Source organism: Notolepis coatsorum (genome assembly GCF_963971535.1).
Source record: "Notolepis coatsorum genome assembly, chromosome: 18".
In the NCBI taxonomy this organism is placed as follows: Eukaryota; Metazoa; Chordata; class Actinopteri; order Aulopiformes; family Paralepididae; genus Notolepis; species Notolepis coatsorum.
In genome coordinates this window covers 45261102-45278806 of record NC_140182.1, presented here as the reverse complement: position 1 = coordinate 45278806, position 17705 = coordinate 45261102, and the positions used below count along the sequence as shown (strand labels likewise).

The 17705-nt window shown below is 42.9% G+C and overlaps 1 protein-coding gene across 2 annotated transcripts in view; it reads left to right on the top strand.

The window, feature by feature from the left end:
- Positions 1-16631, top strand: part of LOC311245218 (BTB/POZ domain-containing protein 10-like) — a gene marked incomplete at its 5' end in the record, with an annotated part of 62247 nt that extends 45616 nt beyond the window's left edge. For both annotated transcript variants that reach the window (XM_084335038.1, XM_084335037.1), the window contains 4 exons: positions 1995-2115; positions 5281-5478; positions 13496-13606; positions 13809-16631. In XM_084335038.1, coding sequence (XP_084191164.1) covers positions 1995-2115; positions 5281-5478; positions 13496-13606; positions 13809-14710 — 1332 coding nt within the window. In that variant the 3' untranslated portion in view covers positions 14711-16631. The remainder of the gene's footprint in view (positions 1-1994; positions 2116-5280; positions 5479-13495; positions 13607-13808) is intronic.
- Between the last annotated feature and the right edge of the window lie 1074 nt (positions 16632-17705).

The following is a 17705-nucleotide window of genomic DNA, read 5'->3' as shown; positions in this document are numbered from 1 at the left end:
TTCTCTGGGACAAGTCATTGGGGATTGCCGATATTAGACATCCGTGGAATAAAATAATTATAATGATAATAAATACGACAATATTTGTATCATTAACAATTATGTTTTGCATTTATAGTCCTGACTCAATGAGGCATTGTGACCATTACACACACACTGCAAACTAAATAAATAAGAACTAAACCGATCGCCGCCGTATATATATATTGTATAGTGGAATATACTGTATTAATATGCCATATACTGTCTTCTTCTCTATGATATTATTTATTGTTGCTTTATAGTTCTATAGCTAGAACTCATTTTGAGATCAGTCGCAAATCGCTTCCACACTACCTGTTGAATGGATCAGCATGGTGCAGTGCAATGCCGAAACTCTGCTGTTTTGCATACAGCCCTCTCTGTTTTGCACACGCCTCATTCACCTTATAAGGAGCTGGCGGGGTGTGTCTGTATGAAAATTCTATGAACGAGAATGTGCATTTCAGTTTAAGAATGAGTGATGTATTTAATTCATGGGAACCCAGCTGCGAAGACTTTGGCCACTTACGGAGACCGTTTCACGTGTTCATGTTGGTACGACATTTTTACCAAGATATTTACAAAGGTACTTGCGAACACGTTCGAGAATGAGGACCAATGTTTATTACAGATTTATGACTAGAAAAACTTGACACACAGTGCTGAACTGCATCTCAAATTAATCTTCAGGTTCCCAGCCTTCAGATGATTTATACCATTTATATGTGGCATCTACCGTTGACCTGCTGAGACTAATCTTTTTTCTATGGTGGGTATCTAAGGGTTAATGTAATAAAAACATTTGATGGTACAATGGAATTTGATTGGATTAACACTGTTCCTATTTTTTAAATGTAGCCCATCAGTCTTATGAGAAGTTACCCCACCCCCACTCTCATGAAGGAGGTTACTGTCTCAACAGGCTCTCATAACCAACTACTTGCTGGCAAAAGGAACATAAAATGGTATTATCCACACGGTCATGAGTCCGTTTCTGAAGGCCAAGTTGTTGCTGTTTTGTAGCTCAAGTTGTTGGAAGAGAATTCTCAAGTGGTTGAATAAAATGATTATTACTCTTTGGCTAGACTACATGTGTGAGTCCTGTGCTCTATATTGAGGCCAGACATGGTTTTAGTGGAGGAAGCCAGAGTCATGTCCTTGTAGGGGTGTGTGACACGACCACAGTATCAGAGAAAATGTCACAATACACAATCTCCCTGTCCATGCAAATCTTGACTATTTTAACTGGTGGCAATTTTAAAGTCGTCATATCAGTATCACCCACCCCTACATCCCCGCCTAGATGCCTAAATATACATAAGCAAAAAGCTAGAGAGAGAGAGAGAACATGGTGATCCAGCCAGACAAGACTTCTGTTTGTGTTTTAATATCAAAGCTTATCAGGGCTTTTATATCAACCCCTGCGCTTATACTGTCTGTATGAGCAGAGCAGCTGGCCTTACAGCATTGAGCAGAACACACACACACACACACACACACACACACAGACAGAGACACACACACACACAGTGCAGCGAGAGCTACCGTAGCGAGGCTTACAATGTGAATCCACAATGAAGCCTGGCCTGGCTAGGGAATAGCAAAGCTCCTCCTGTGAGCGCCTCCTCTTTTCTCCACTCTGTATGAGCTGCTTTCATCTTCCACTGGCTGTAGATGGAGCTGTGGGAGAGGAGGTAGAGAGATATAGAGAGGGAGGAGGAGAGGATTCGAGTAGAGTCTGAAAAGGATGAAAAGTGAAGGGAGGGGGGAAGTGACGTTTGCTTTCATCATTACTCCCACTCTCTCCCTCTCTCTCTCTCCATCTCTCTCCTCTGCCTGTGTGAGCGGAGCTGCTTCAATAATGGCGGCTTGTTTGTTTTCCCATGCCTGCGCGGTGTGCGTGTGACCGCTTGTGTCTGTCTCTTTTGTGTGCGTGTATGTGTGCGTGTGTGTGTGCGCACTTGAAATGGCAGGATTACTACAAGTCGGGGATAATCCGCTGCCCTGATGGCGTCTCCATACCAGAGCTGAGGGAGGCATGTGACTACCTCTGCATCTCCTTCAACTACAGCACTGTCAAGTGCAGAGACCTCAGTGAGTACTGCTCCTATACTGTAGTACTGCACAGTCTGGCCATGGCGAAACAAGTGAGTACTGCTATCATACCATTTAACTGTAGTGTTGTAGGACAGCATGGTTCTACTATAGGGATATTAGTGGGTATAGCAAATAGACCTTTAAACCATCTATAGTACTGCATGGTTTTACTATAGGGATATTAGTGGGTATAGCAAATAGACTTTTAAACCATCTGTAGTACTGCATGGTTTTACTATAGGGATATTAGTGGGTACAGCTAATATACCTTTAAACCATATGTAGTACTGCATGGTTTTACTCTAGGGATATTAGTGGGTACAGCTAATATACCTTTAAACTATCTGTAGTACTGCATAGTTTTACTATAGGGATATTAGTGGATACAGCTAATAGACCTTTAAACTATATGTAGTACTGCATGGTTTTTCTATATGGATATTAGTGGGTACAGCAAATAGTCTATCTGTAGTAATGCATAGTTTTACTATAGGGATATTAGTGGCTACAGCAAATAGACCTTTAAACTATTATGTAGTACTGCATGGTTTTACTATAGGGATATTTGTGGGTACAGCAAACACATCGCCCATGTGCCCCTATTGTCATCAATCAGTGGAATCAGTGAGTACTGTAAATAGATCCATGTTTACCTGTACGTTTACCTGTTTCACTCGCAGTATCATTTGACTATGAAAAGATTTAAATGAGGCAAGATCTGAATGAAATTGTAATAATAATGATAACATTTATATATTATTGCCACATCCAAGCGGGCATAAAATGTTTTACAATTAACAAGTTTGTTATAATGTGTTGTATTTGCTCTGATGCTTTGTAACAGCCATGTATTGGCTTGCATTGCAGGCAAATCTGAAGAACCAGTGATGCGTTTTCAGTTCAACTCATATCAATAATATATTTTCTTATTTTCTTCTTATTATTATTATTATTATTATTATTATTATTATTATTATTATTATTATTATTATTATTATTATTATTATTATTATTATTATTATTATTTATTATTATTATTATTATTATTATTATTATTATTTACATTCGAGTGGTAGTATGGTAGTGAAATTATTATTAATATAATTTTTCTTTAATTATTAATATAATTTTATCTTTTTTTATGAATACGTTCTGACAGCCGTGCCTCTTACCCTCCTCTGGGAGCTCTGAGTCTTCACACTGCTGCTCTCATTGTTAATGTTGATGTACCTACAGAGTGAAGGTAGGGAGGTTTGAGTCTTCACACAGCTGCTCTCATTGTTAATGTACCTACAGAGTGAAGGTAGGGACCTCTGAGTCTGAACACAGCTGCTCTCATTGTTAATGTACCTACAGAGTGAAGGTAGGGACCTCTGAGTCTGAACACAGCTGCTCTCATTGTTAATGTACCTACAGACTGCAGTACAGAGTGAAGGTGGGCAGCACTCATAGATCTTCCTGCATTTGCATACAAGACCAAAGACAGCAGCAACAGTGTTCTGTTGCATGTAAACACCAGTCTGTTACTAGGCTACATGTTTGTGTGTGTGACTGTATATGTTTTGCCTGTGCGTGCGTGCATGTCATTGTATGTGTACAACTTTGTTTGTGTTTCTGACGGTGGGTGGATATATTTCCTTGCCTGTTTATCTGTATGAGAGTGCATGTGTGTGTGCCTGCCTGCCTGTGTATATGTACAACTGTGTGCCTTTGCGTGTGTGTATGCTAGGCTTTAAGTAGGTCATGATTAGCTGTGAGATCTGATGCTGGTTGCATGGCAGCAGCAGCTCAATCTAGGCCACTCAGCGAAACGGCGAGCAGCTCATATTTTCTCCAGACAGCAGGAGTTTCAGCTTTCTGCTTTTCTCCGGGATTTCAGGGTTTTTGGACACCGAGCGCCCTAGTGACAATGTAGAACAACTATTCCTGCTTCCCTTCCCGTTGTCTCCATGACGGTGAAAACACATGTGTTTGTTAAAGTATTTTGTGTCATTGCTGCAGCAGCACCTACAGTGTGCTAAACTGTGTGACGATAGCTGTCTGAGAGAAATATGGTGGAAATGAAGCGATAAAGGACAAAGATGTTTCTGTTTGAAATAAGCACAAGGGCAACACTTTGAGACTATAATGGGCAGTAATGACTGCAGCAACTAGGACAAGAATCAGTTCCACTTTGTCCTCCAGGCACCCCGATGCACAACCTAGAATGATGCTTTGAAAGTGTCAAGTCTGACAAGGTCTACTCAGTGTTTACAATGCGTTTACAATGAGGTTTTCTCCTAGATGGTCAGAACTGGAGGGCATATCAACAGGTCAGCGTGGCATCTCTCTGCCGTTCTAGTTTAGACATGATTCAATTGAGTTCAGTAGTACATTGTTAAATGGTAAATGTGTGCATTTATATAGCGCTTTTATCCAAAGCGCTTTACAATTTGTTCCTCACATTTTATCCATTCACTCACACATTCACACACCGATGGCAGAGACAACCATACAAGGTGCCAACCTGCTCATCGGGAGCAGTTAGGGGTTAAGTGTCTTGCTCAAGGACACGCTGCCCAGGAGGAGCGAGAATCGAACCGGGAACCACCGGATTACCAGAGGGCTGTTCTAATAATAATAATAATGATAATAATATAGCACAACATTTGCAGCCTTTTAAAGAATATGCCTAAAAGAAAGAAGAAAAATAAAGATGAACTCTTTCACTACCATACTATAGAAGGTTAACCCCTTCACTACCATACTAAAGAAGGTTAACCCTTTCACTACCACACTACAGACGGAGATGGAGGACCCTGATGTAAACAAGACAAAAGTATTTTTCTGGTCTGCATCCTCTTGGCAGTCGTTTGTATTGAGCCGTACTGTATTGTACCCATTCTGCAATCTGTTAATAAAGTTTTCAATCAATAGTGTGGTAGTGAAAGCGTTAACCTTTTGTAGTGTGGTAGTGAAAGGGTTAAATATCTGAGCTTATGAGTTCAGGAGTGTTGGAGCTGCTATGGTGAACGTTGTGAATAGATAAGTGTGGGTTTGTCTGTTCCCTCCCTCTAACCCCTCTGTCCCTCAGGCACCAACGGTAGGTCTTTCTGTTCATCAGTTCATTTAGTCAGATTCATAGGCATATCTCATACCCTCTCTCTCTCCTCCTCTCCTCAGGCGCCCTGATGCACGAGCTGTCCAACGATGGGGCGAGGCGTCAGTTCGAGTGCTACCTGGAGGAGATGGTGCTGCCTCTGATGGTGGCCAGCGCCCAGAGCGGGGAGAGGGAGTGTCACGTGGTGGTCCTTACCGACGACGACGTGGTGGACTGGGACGAGGAGTACCCACCGCAGATGGGAGAGGAGTACTCTCAGAGTGAGACTATTACCACTTAGTGCTCTCAGAGTGAGACTATTACAGCTTAGTACTCTCAGAGTGAGACTATTACCACTTAGTGCTCTCAGAGTGAGACTATTACAGCTTAGTACTCTCAGAGTGAGACTATTACCACTTAGTACTCTCAGAGTGAGACTATTACAGCTTAGTACTCTCAGAGTGAGACTATTACCACTTAGTACTCTCAGAGTGAGACTATTACCACTTAGTACTCTCAGAGTGAGACTATTACCACTTAGTACTCTCAGGGTGAGACTATTACCACTTAGTACTCTCAGAGTGAGACTATTACCACTTAGTACTCTCAGAGTGAGACTATTACAGCTTAGTGCTCTCAGAGTGAGACTATTACCACTTAGTACTCTCAGAGTGAGACTATTACCACTTAGTGCTCTCAGAGTGAGACTATTACCACTTAGTACTCTCAGGGTGAGACTATTACCACTTAGTGCTCTCAGAGTGAGACTATTACAGCTTAGTACTCTCAGAGTGAGACTATTACAGCTTAGTGCTCTCAGAGTGAGACTATTACAGCTTAGTACTCTCAGAGTGAGACTATTACAGCTTAGTGCTCTCAGAGTGAGACTATTACAACTTAGTACTCTCAGAGTGAGACTATTACAGCTTAGTGCTCTCAGAGTGAGACTATTACAGCTTAGTGCTCTCAGAGTGAGACTATTACAGCTTAGTACTCTCAGAGTGAGACTATTACCACTTAGTGCTCTCAGAGTGAGACTATTACCACTTAGTACTCTCAGAGTGAGACTATTACCACTTAGTGCTCTCAGAGTGAGACTATTACCACTTAGTACTCTCAGAGTGAGACTATTACCACTTAGTGCTCTCAGAGTGAGACTATTACCACTTAGTGCTCTCAGAGTGAGACTATTACCACTTAGTACTCTCAGAGTGAGACTATTACCACTTAGTGCTCTCAGAGTGAGACTATTACAGCTTAGTACTCTCAGAGTGAGACTATTACCACTTAGTACTCTCAGAGTGAGACTATTACCACTTAGTGCTCTCAGAGTGAGACTATTACCACTTAGTACTCTCAGAGTGAGACTATTACCACTTAGTACTCTCAGAGTGAGACTATTACAGCTTAGTACTCTCATAGTGAGACTATTACCACTTAGTACTCTCAGAGTGAGACTATTACCACTTAGTACTCTCAGAGTGAGACTATTACAGCTTAGTACTCTCAGAGTGAGACTATTACAGCTTAGTACTCTCAGAGTGAGACTATTACCACTTAGTACTCTCAGTGAGACTATTACCACTTAGTGCTCTCAGAGTGAGACTATTACAGCTTAGTACTCTCAGAGTGAGACTATTACAGCTTAGTACTCTCAGAGTGAGACTATTACCACTTAGTACTCTCAGAGTGAGACTATTACCACTTAGTGCTCTCAGAGTGAGACTATTACAGCTTAGTACTCTCAGAGTGAGACTATTACCACTTAGTGCTCTCAGAGTGAGACTATTACCACTTAGTACTCTCAGAGTGAGACTATTACCACTTAGTACTCTCAGAGTGAGACTATTACAGCTTAGTGCTCTCAGAGTGAGACTATTACAGCTTAGTACTCTCAGAGTGAGACTATTACCACTTAGTTAGTACTCTCGGAGTGAGACTATTGCCGCCTACTGCCACTGTTACCGTCCTGAGATATTAATTTACTATTATTTTCTTTTTTTAAAGGACCATACCAGTCTAATTTAAGCATCTTTGAGCATTTAGAAAAGCGCTATATAAATATGATGTATTATTATTATTAATTTGACCAGAGATTGTCCCCATCTTTAACACATTTGCGGCCATTCGATTTCCCCATCTAGCTATAGCTGGGCCAGCGTTCCATTACATAGTTTCACTGTGCGTCACCTTGTTTGTAGACCTAAATCTATATTTTATATTATAGCTATGGATACAATACCATGGTCATTTGACAGTAACTATCTTCCGTTCAAGATGCAAAAAAGAATAAATGTTTTCATAAATACGTTCACGCGTTATCTCGTGGTGAATATAAGTATAATTTCGGAATGATCCGGGCTAATTCCTGGGAGGCCGGCTATAGGGCGCAACGTGAATTCTACTAAAACCATTTGATCGCCATCTGGTCCATCCTATGTCCATCTGGTCCACGACATAACCCACCACAACATATGGATTGGGGGCCATTACTAGAAAAGTCCGTCTGGAGCGGTTTAAACGTACCACCCGGTCTGGGTTTACTGCACTCTCGATACTGCCTACTAGCAGGATCTGGCCAGTACTGCACCTTCGGAGTCCCAGTATGCCTTTTAACGGCAACATACAGGTCCCTGACATTGAATAGGATATTAAAATAAAAAAGGGAAAACGATCCAAAAACGTATATATAAATTTGTATACGTTTTTGGCCGTTAACACTTTCAGTGCCCAGCAGGGGGCGCACATTTAGTGCTTGAATGCCCACCATCCATTTCAATGTTAGCATTAATATCGCCTAATCTATGTTTTAAATTATGGCTATGTGTCTAATCTGCCCGTCGCTTATCAATGACTCATTTCCAGTCAACATTGTCGAAGCGGATTGTTTTTTTATCTGTTAATTTCCGTTTTATAGCATTTTGAAAAGCCCTCGTTTTCAAGAAGAAAAAAAAAGATTCCATGATAATCGCCCTGTACTGTAATATTCTAGAACGTTGTCATTTTTCGGCCTATTTATGAATCGTTTTCAAATAAACGCTAGATTATCGATAGTATATGTGTACGTGTGCGCGCTGGTGCCGCGAGCTGAACATCGATTCTCTCAGTTCCTGATCGCTCTTACAGTCAAACAGCCATATCAACATATAGGGGAAAAGCTTATATCTCCGTGAAAACAGGTCTGATTATCCTAAGACTGGTCAAATAGATTCCTTACCTGAGATCAGATGGTATCCAAATGGATTATTCCAATTCCTGATCGCCATTCCAAAAATCGATCCTTTTATTGATCCAACGTGTATACTGTAAAACACATATTACACGCTGTGCTGAGGGTCCAGAATGAATCTGATTGGCTCCGGTTACATGCGTGAGAAGTAAAATGTGGATTCCGGAGTTTGTTTTTCTCATCCATTTTCATTGAGTCCAATCCAAAAGGGTGCATTACCATCTGGGAGACATAGGGGGCGCTTTTTTCCACATCTGAGCGCCTGGCGGGGCACGGTTACCAACGGTAGACTCTGTTGATGAAATATAAAAAATTCAGATCGCTAATAAAAAATAAACAAGAATTCTTGTGATGGGCATTCAACCCGCGGGCTGATAACCTGAGATATCTCGTGATGGGCATTCAAAGTGTTAACCGTTGGTGCCCAATAACGTATATATACGTGGTTGGCTGCAAAAGTGTTAACACATTGTGTGTGCATAGGAGTATAAAGTGTATATTTTGGTAGAACTCTGCTTACCTTTCAAACTGCCTTTGATGAATATATGCTCCATTAAACTTATTATGCTCCGTTGAAAGTAAAAAAAAATTGTAGCCTTTATTTAAACAGGTAAAATCACATTGAGACCGAGGTCTCATTTACAAGTGCGACCTGTTACCAGGCATACAATTTACCCTTGTGAAAATTGCTGTATAGTTTATTTTCGCTATTGTTATGGTATTACTCTACTACAAGCTATTCAAATTCACTCAGCAACTGGGAGCACCCAGAAGTTGATAACAAGCGCACCCAATGGAATGAGTGAATGAGTTAATAACAAGCCCACCCAACTGAATGTGGAAATTTGACGTGCGGGGCTACTAGGAAAGTGTTTAGTAAGGTAAGCTGAAATACACATGAACCCAACATTTGTTTACCAGGAGCGATCTCTGTTAATGGCAAGAAGTCAAGTTCTTTAGACTGGTACACCGGTTCCTGACAGGCAGCGAGCGAGCGAACTGGAGATTAAATCGCACTGTCCTGATATGACGCGGCGTGTGTCCGAGTGTGTCTGTGTGTGTGTTTACCTGGAAGCACACGGGGGGAAAGCAGCCTGCGATTCTTGACCAATAAAAAGTGTTTAGGGGCGGGACTCGGCCGCGTAATTGCTCAACTAGAGACACAGCAAGCGAATATTTGAGGGGGGGACGACATCGCGGCTCAGTTCGCTGTCGCTCGCGGCAGGTCAGGATAGTCTGATTGAAACGAATACATTTTTATCATTTTCGCAATCACGCTCGCTCGCGTCGCTGCCTGTCAGGAAGGGGTGGTATGGTCCTTTTATATACTATCCACCGCAGATGGGAGAGAAGTACACTACTCCCAGAATAATGAATAGTTAGTTAGTTAGATCATTTAAACCCTCTATCAGTAACTGAAGTCAATTCTACTAAACATGAAGTCTAACAATACTTGGAGCTATTATGCAGTGTAAAAACAATTAAAGCCACAATGTATTAAACAGAATCGAAACGGAGATCTGTGAATCATTCTGGTTCATTCCCACCACTAACTGTTACCATAGTAAGATATTAAATTACGTTTTTAGATGCGAAACACTTAGGGCGGGATCCACTAAGAACAGATTGCGAGGTGGGAATTGCACCCTTAACTGCACATGGTTTGCATGCGGGTTCTGCTCCGTCTTTGCGAGCTATCCACTAAGGACATTGTGTGGATGAGATACCAGCACAGACACACCGTGTGCATTTGGCTCGCGGACCAGTCTGCACTCCTGACGGCGCTGTTGGCAGATATCAGGAAGTGGAAAATAAGCCTGAAATGAGGCATGGACAAATACAAATTAAGCAAGCTCTATACATTATGAAGTAAACTAAATACAATAGGAAATTAACGGAATAGTAATGGTGAAAAATACGTTAATATTGTATTATCATATTAACACTTTGAGTGCCAACGACGAGATTTCTCGTCCTAACTCGCCATGCGTTGAGTGCCGATGACGAGTTATTTAATCGTTATTTCTTTTATTAGCGATATCCATTCATTTTTCATCCATCCAGCCTGACGTTATCATCGGGAATGGCTCTGAGCTCGAAAATGGCAAATACCGCCGCCTATCGTCTCCCGGATGGTAATGCACATAATTGGATTGGATTGAGTGGCCATGTGCATCAGAAAAAAAGTCCGGTCCAGGGTTTTCCCATCTCTGGCAAGCAGTGTTGTGTTACCAGATTGACTGAGGACCCTCAGAGCAGCGTCGATTATGTGTTTCGGACTATAACGTTGGATCAATAAACGCGATCAATATTTGGAATGGCGATCAGGAATTGGATTAATCTTTTTGCAGAACATCTGATGTGAGGTAAGGACTCTATTTTACCAGTATTGGGTTAATCAGATGTTTTTTTTCATAGCGATCACAACGTGTGTGTGTGTGTGCGTGTATGACGTTAGCGCTGACCAGGTCATGGATAATAGATTTTTCAGCCCGCTTCTCTAGCGTGCATAAGTACACATATACTATCGATAATCTAGCGTTTATTTGAAAACGATTCATAAATCAGACGAAAAATGACAACGTGTTTTGTGTATTCCACTAAAGGGCTATTATCGCAGAATTTTTCTGAAATTACTAGAACTCTCCGAAACTATACTCGTATTCAAAACGGTATAAAACGGAAATGTAACAATGAAAAAACAATCCGTTTCGTACATGTTGACTGCAAGCAAGTCATTGATAAGTGAGGGGTGTTTTAGACCCATAGCCATAATTTAAGATATAGTTTAAGCGTTCGCGAATATCCCCGACCTCCCATTGAGTAAAGCGCTGGCACTCAAGGGGTTATCTGGGTAAAGGGGCGTGGCACCCAATGTGTTAAGTATCGACCGGACAAGAACAATGCTAATGCCGACGCACTGTCTAGATTCCCAGTGAACCCAGGAAATGTGATTGCTGTGGAGCTGGCGCAGGCAGCTAGGGAAGGGCAGGGAGCTGAGAGTGAATGGCAGGAGGCACAGGGTAAAGATAGGGATGTTCAGGGGTGATGAGGTGTGTGGAGAGAAGAAGGCACCCTACGTTAGAAGAGAGGAGGAGCTGGCCCCGGGGGGATAATATGATCATCATTATCAAATACGATGTATTTTATACGTTGTATTTTTCACCATTAGTATTCCGTTCATTTCGTATTGTATTTCGTTTACTTCGTAATGTATAGAGCTTGCTTAATTTGTATTTTCATGACACATTGCGTCCTGTGTTTTTGTCACTATCTTTCCTCATTGCATGTTTGTAATGTCCTATTCCAATTACATTTGTCACTTATAATTGTATTCTATTGTGCTATATTTAATTTAGTTTATATCCCATTTAATTGTATTCAATCTCTTTATTAAGTTGTAAAGCCCTGGCCTATTTGATTTCATAATTATTATATTTATACGCCACTTCCAACGAAACCTCAATCAACAAAATCCGTCCATAGATTCTGGCTGTACAGGACGAAATGTAAGGGAGCGTCCTTATTGCATAATTACTGTATTACTGTAACCTTTCCCGTGACAACACACCCCTCTTGACAATTTAGGCACTGTGCCAGTGAAGATATTTTATAATTGATGAATATTTTGAGGGAGCAAGTTGTATTTAGTGTTTAGTTAGGATAATAGAACCTCAGCATTATCCTCCAGAATAAACGTTTCATTGGCCTGCTTCCAGCGTCTATACTCTTCAATGTCATCCTTTATTTCATCCAGTAGATCAAGGTTGATTGAGCTGGCAACCTGTGTGTCTCCGGATGATTTCGGTCTCAATTAAAGGTCCCCTATCTTATAAATGGCATTTTCCAGTGGTTTGCATTGTTTTCTAGCAATGTGGGGTTGTACCAACACTGACTAGATGTGAAATCTCTACCCAGTCCCGTTTCTTCAGTATAGCTGAGGCAGGAACCTCCCCCACTGAATTAAGCCATTCTGAATTTACTCGGATCTATGACATTGATTATGAATTCTGATCTGCCACCGCCCTCCCACAATCAACTGTGATACGTTTATATGAGCAGCGAGTGGAAATAATGCGGAAGCAGTTTCGACAGCAGAGACCTTCAGCTGTTCCACTCTTAGCACTTCCTCAAAAGTGTTGACAACATAGGGGGCTCTCTCTCTCGATCTCTCTCTCTCTCGTATCTGCTAGTGCAGGTGGGTGACTGTCACTCAAAGCGCATTGCGAGTATGGCGGAGCCCAGCCAAAAACAGCTTGGACATTGGAAGGGCAGAAAGTGGTGCTCCACAGTACTTGATTAAAAATACAAAACAATGAAATGTATTTAAGAAAATCTTACAGATGTGTTCCATAGACTCACTGGAATTGTGTAAAATTGCCCAAAAAGTGAAAAATAAAGCAAAATATGGGACCTTTAAATAAAAAAGGTGATATTCTCCTTCGACATATTCTTTCACGGGCACGCCTGGCATTACGATGCCTGCGTCTGGCAACAATTACTGCTGCCATGATCACCTGTAACGCTGGCATGATGCCTCTTATTATAGCGCTTAGGGATCTGCACTTATTTACCACCATGTCTGTGAAGACGGTTGGTGCATCGCGTTAACTGGTCAGTGCAATTGACGCCGGCCTTTCTGGATACCGAGCAGATTCCGACGAGGCTCATTTACATAGAAAGGGGACATGTTCCACCCATATTACCTCATTTAAATACGTGACGGAACGCATGCGCCACCTCATTTCACCCATTGCACATCCTCTGTGGATACCAAACAGAGTTTCTGTTTGCACCAGCTTTCTGTCGGAAAAAGCCTAGCAAACCCTTTGTGGATCCCGCCCTTAGTGTAGCAATGTCATTAATTCACTCTCACTTAGCCACTCTGCCCCTAGTGGCGGCTCACATGGATGGCATCATGTGTAAGATCAGTTCAATCTATGCGAAAATGCCTCCCCATCTGTGACACGGTGTGTGTGTGTGTGTCCTTACATTAAAAGTTACCCACTGTACTGTATGTTGGCTTGAGGTAGATGGATTTGAATACTACCTCCTCTTTTTGTCAACAGTCATCTACAGCACCAAGCTGTACCGCTTCTTCAAGTACATCGAGAACAGAGATGTGGCCAAGTCTGTGCTGAAAGACAGAGGACTGAAGAAGATCCGTCTGGGAATAGAAGGTACCGTCTGGCTCACTTTCATCTTCAACCAAGTATTTCAGTAACGTTATTGTAGTAAAGGTATGAACTGAGAAAGACCTCTTCTCCTAAAACAGCTAAATATAATCAATAAAGTAGTAACTCCAACCCTAAGACTGTAGATGTGTTTCCTCATCATTGAACCTGGACGTCCCTTTATCCTCCGACCTTTGCCCCCGTCCAGGCTACCCCACGTACAAGGAGAAGGTGAAGAGGCGGCCCGGCGGACGTCCGGAGGTCATCTACAACTACGTCCAGCGTCCGTTCATCCGCATGTCCTGGGAGAAGGAGGAGGGGAAGAGCCGCCACGTGGACTTCCAGTGTGTCAAGTCCAAGTCCACCACCAACCTGGCGGCCGCCGCCGCAGACATACCTCAGGACCAGCTGGTGGTCCTGCAGCCTCCTGGACCTCAGGTGGACGAGTTAGACACTCTGCCCCAGCAGGGCGACGCCCACCAACCAGCACAAGGCCAAGAGAACGCCGGCCACCAGCTGTCACCGGGGCTCGATGGTGGTATTCTTCATCAGGGGCAGGAGAATGTTGGTCACCAGCTGTCGCCGGGGCTCGATGGTGGTATTCTTCATCAGGGGCAGGAGAATGTTGGTCACCAGCTGTCGCCGGGGCTTGATGGTGGTATTCTTCATCAGGGGCAGGAGAATGTTGGTCACCAGCTGTCGCCGGGGCTTGATGGTGGTATTCTTCATCAGGGGCAGGAGAATGTTGGTCACCAGCTGTCGCCGGGGCTCGATGGTGGTAACCATCTTCAGGGGCAGGAGAATGTTGGTCACCAGCTGTCACCAGGGCTCGATCTTCAGGGGCAGGAGAATGTTGGTCACCAGCTGTCACCAGGGCTCGATGGTGGTAACCGTCACCAGGGGCAGGAGAATGTTGGTCAGGGACACAATGTCGTTAACCAACAGCCGACACACGAGGGAGGCCTCCACCACCAACCACAGGGTCACGAGCTCCACCCCCTCAGCCAGGCCCACAGTAACCAGCAGCAACAGCCCAGCACCCCCCCTCTGCCCAGCCCACCCAGTTACCACTATGAGCCAGACCCAGATACACCATCACCCTCTGCATGAGACCTGACCCCCCTCTCCCCCTCCGTCTCTATTGCCCTCTCCCTCCTCCATCTCTCTACTGCCCTCTCCCCCTCCATCACTCTATTGCCCTCTCCCCCTCCATCACTCTATTGCCCTCTCCCCCTCCATCGCTCTACTGCCCTCTCCCCCCTCCATCGCTCTACTGCCCTCTCCCCCTCCATCACTCTATTGCCCTCTCCCCCTCCATCGCTCTACTGCCCTCTCCCCCTCCATCGCTCTACTGCCCTCTCCCCCTCCATCACTCTATTGCCCTCTCCTCCTCCATCGCTCTACTGCCCTCTCCCCCTCCATCGCTCTACTGCCCTCTCCCCCCTCCATCGCTCTACTGCCCTCTCTCTCTTCTCTGTCCTGTCCCCTTCTTCCTCTCACCCCCTCCCTCTTCTCTCCTCTTCTTTCACCTTTGACTCCATTGCTCCTCCTCCTCTTCTCATTCTAAGCTCCTTCCGCAGCATTATTCCATCTCCCTAAAACCTCCTTACACTCCTCTCTCCTCCTCCTCGTTCCAGAACACAGTCCTGAGAAGCAGACAGACCACTTTGCCTTTCTTTGCACCTCTGCTACAGCCTTCAGTCTACAGCCTCAGAAAGAGAAAACGTACTGGTAAAATCGACTAGTTTAACAGAAGCCAGTATGTACGAAGCACACAGAGTAAAGCACTACGCCTCCTTGTTCAACTCTATTCACTGATTCCTTTGTCCTTCTATTGTTTCGTTTATTTTTTTTACCAAAGGTTGTTTTTTTTCACTTTATCAGTATTCTGTTTACTTAAAAAACAAGAATGAAAAAAGTACTGTAGATTGTATCATAATGGAGTTATATTGAAGTATGACAGGTTGTGTGTGTGGTTCACAGATTGTGTGTGGTTGACAGGTTGTGTGTGTGTGTGTGTGTGTGGTTCACAGATTGTGTGTGGTTGACAGGTTGTGTGTGATTGACATGTTGTGTGTGTGTGGTTGACAGATTGTGTGCGTGTGGTTGACAGGTTGTGTGTGTGCGTGTGGTTGACAGGTTGTGTGTGTGCGTGTGGTTGACAGGTTGTGTGTGTGTGTGTGTGTGTGGTTGACAGGTTGTGTGTGGTTGACAGGTTGTATGTGTGGTTGACAGGGTGTGTGTGTGTTTCTGCTGTGCAGTACTGTACCTCACTGTGCCGGGAAGGTTCATTTGAACAGTCCCTCTTCATACTCAACCTTCAGAAAGTGAATCACCACAGCAACTATCTGAATACAAATCTGTCAAGTAATGTTTCGTTGCACATGACGGTCCAGCAAGAGATCCTTCTGGGTTCAGTTCAGTGGGATGAGGAGCAGATTAAAAGACGTCCAACATTCACTTTCCCTGCATAAATAAAGGCAATGATACACGGGACAATGTTTTCAGGCAGTGTAGATGGGCAAGTTTGAATAATTTTTGCGCCAGTTAAAATGGCTTTGTGGAGTAGCGGTTCAAGCTCAAATCAATAAAGGGCATTCCCACAGAATATCTTTACAAGGAGCCCTTTTTTCCATTATTACATTATCTGTCCTTTTTGATGGATGGTCCTGATCTGTTTTAAGGGAAGAGTATGGTAAATAAAAAAATAAAAACATGAATAAACACTTTCTAAGAGGGCACTTTTTGTTTGGCAGCACCAGGGGGCAGGCCTGAGCCCTGTCTGAACCCTACCTGTGCACATGCCTGCAATAGAAGGCTTTATCGTGTATCGTCCTCCATTGCCTCAAAAGTGTTTCCTGTGTAACAGTTATCATCATGTTTTACCATTTTTTTTTTTTTTTTTTTTTTTTTTTAACTCCTGCTTGCCCCCCCTGCTGACCGGCAGTGGAAATGCAAGGGTTACCACGCACACTGAGGGGCCTGCTATTGCCACTGTGCAGGGCGTCGTGATAAACGCATCCTTTTTATAATAAATATGATTCACTACACTTTCCTCTCTGATGGCTCTCCTTCTTTCATTTGAAATAGATGCACCATAATGTGTACTGAAACAAATCACTTTGTAAATCGTGTAATGGTGAGTAGTAGGCCTACTGGTTCATTGTTTGGGGACACAGTTTTTAAACCATTTTCCTTGTGACCGTAAAACAATTCTGCACACTTAAATAACAATATATTGATGTGCATTTGAAAATATTCTTGTGTTTAAGATTATCCAGGGTGTTAGTATGGCTGGTCCCAGTCGTTGCAGATTTACTGCTGAAATGGTCAGTTATGCTGCATGAAAAACAGGATGAGGAAGACGAGGAGGCAATCCTTGGTCCTGATTCTGAGTCTGAAACCTCTCAATGCAGCTCTCCCAGCCTTCCTTTGATGACCTAGAAGACTTGTGTGACACGTCCTCTGAGGAAACCCAGAGCCAGTCTAATAGAGTAAAAAGAGGTCTCACTGGAATGAGCATCCCCTCACTCAGAGCAAAATCCAATGTACAAGACCACCATGGAAAACAGATATGAGGATATCTAATGTACAAGAATACAATGTGAAACAGATATGAGGATATATAATGTACAAGAACACAATGGGAAACAGATATGAAGATGTCTAATGTACAAGAACACAATGGGAAACATGAGGATATATAATGTACAAGAACACAATGGGAAACATGAAGATATCTAATGTACAAGAACACAATGGGGAAACAGATATGAGGATATCTAATGTACAAGAACACAATGGGAAACATGAGGATATATAATGTACAAGAACACAATGGGAAACAGATCTGAAGATATCTAATGTACAAGAACACAATGTGAAACAGATATGAGGATATCTAATGTACAAGAACACAATGGGGAAACAGATATGAGGATATCTAATGTACAAGAATACAATGGTGAAACAGATATGAGGATATTATCTAATGTACAAGAACACAATGGGGAAACATGAGGATATCTAATGTACAAGAACACAATGGGGAAACAGATATGAGGATATCTAATGTACAAGAACACAATGGGAAACAGGATATCTA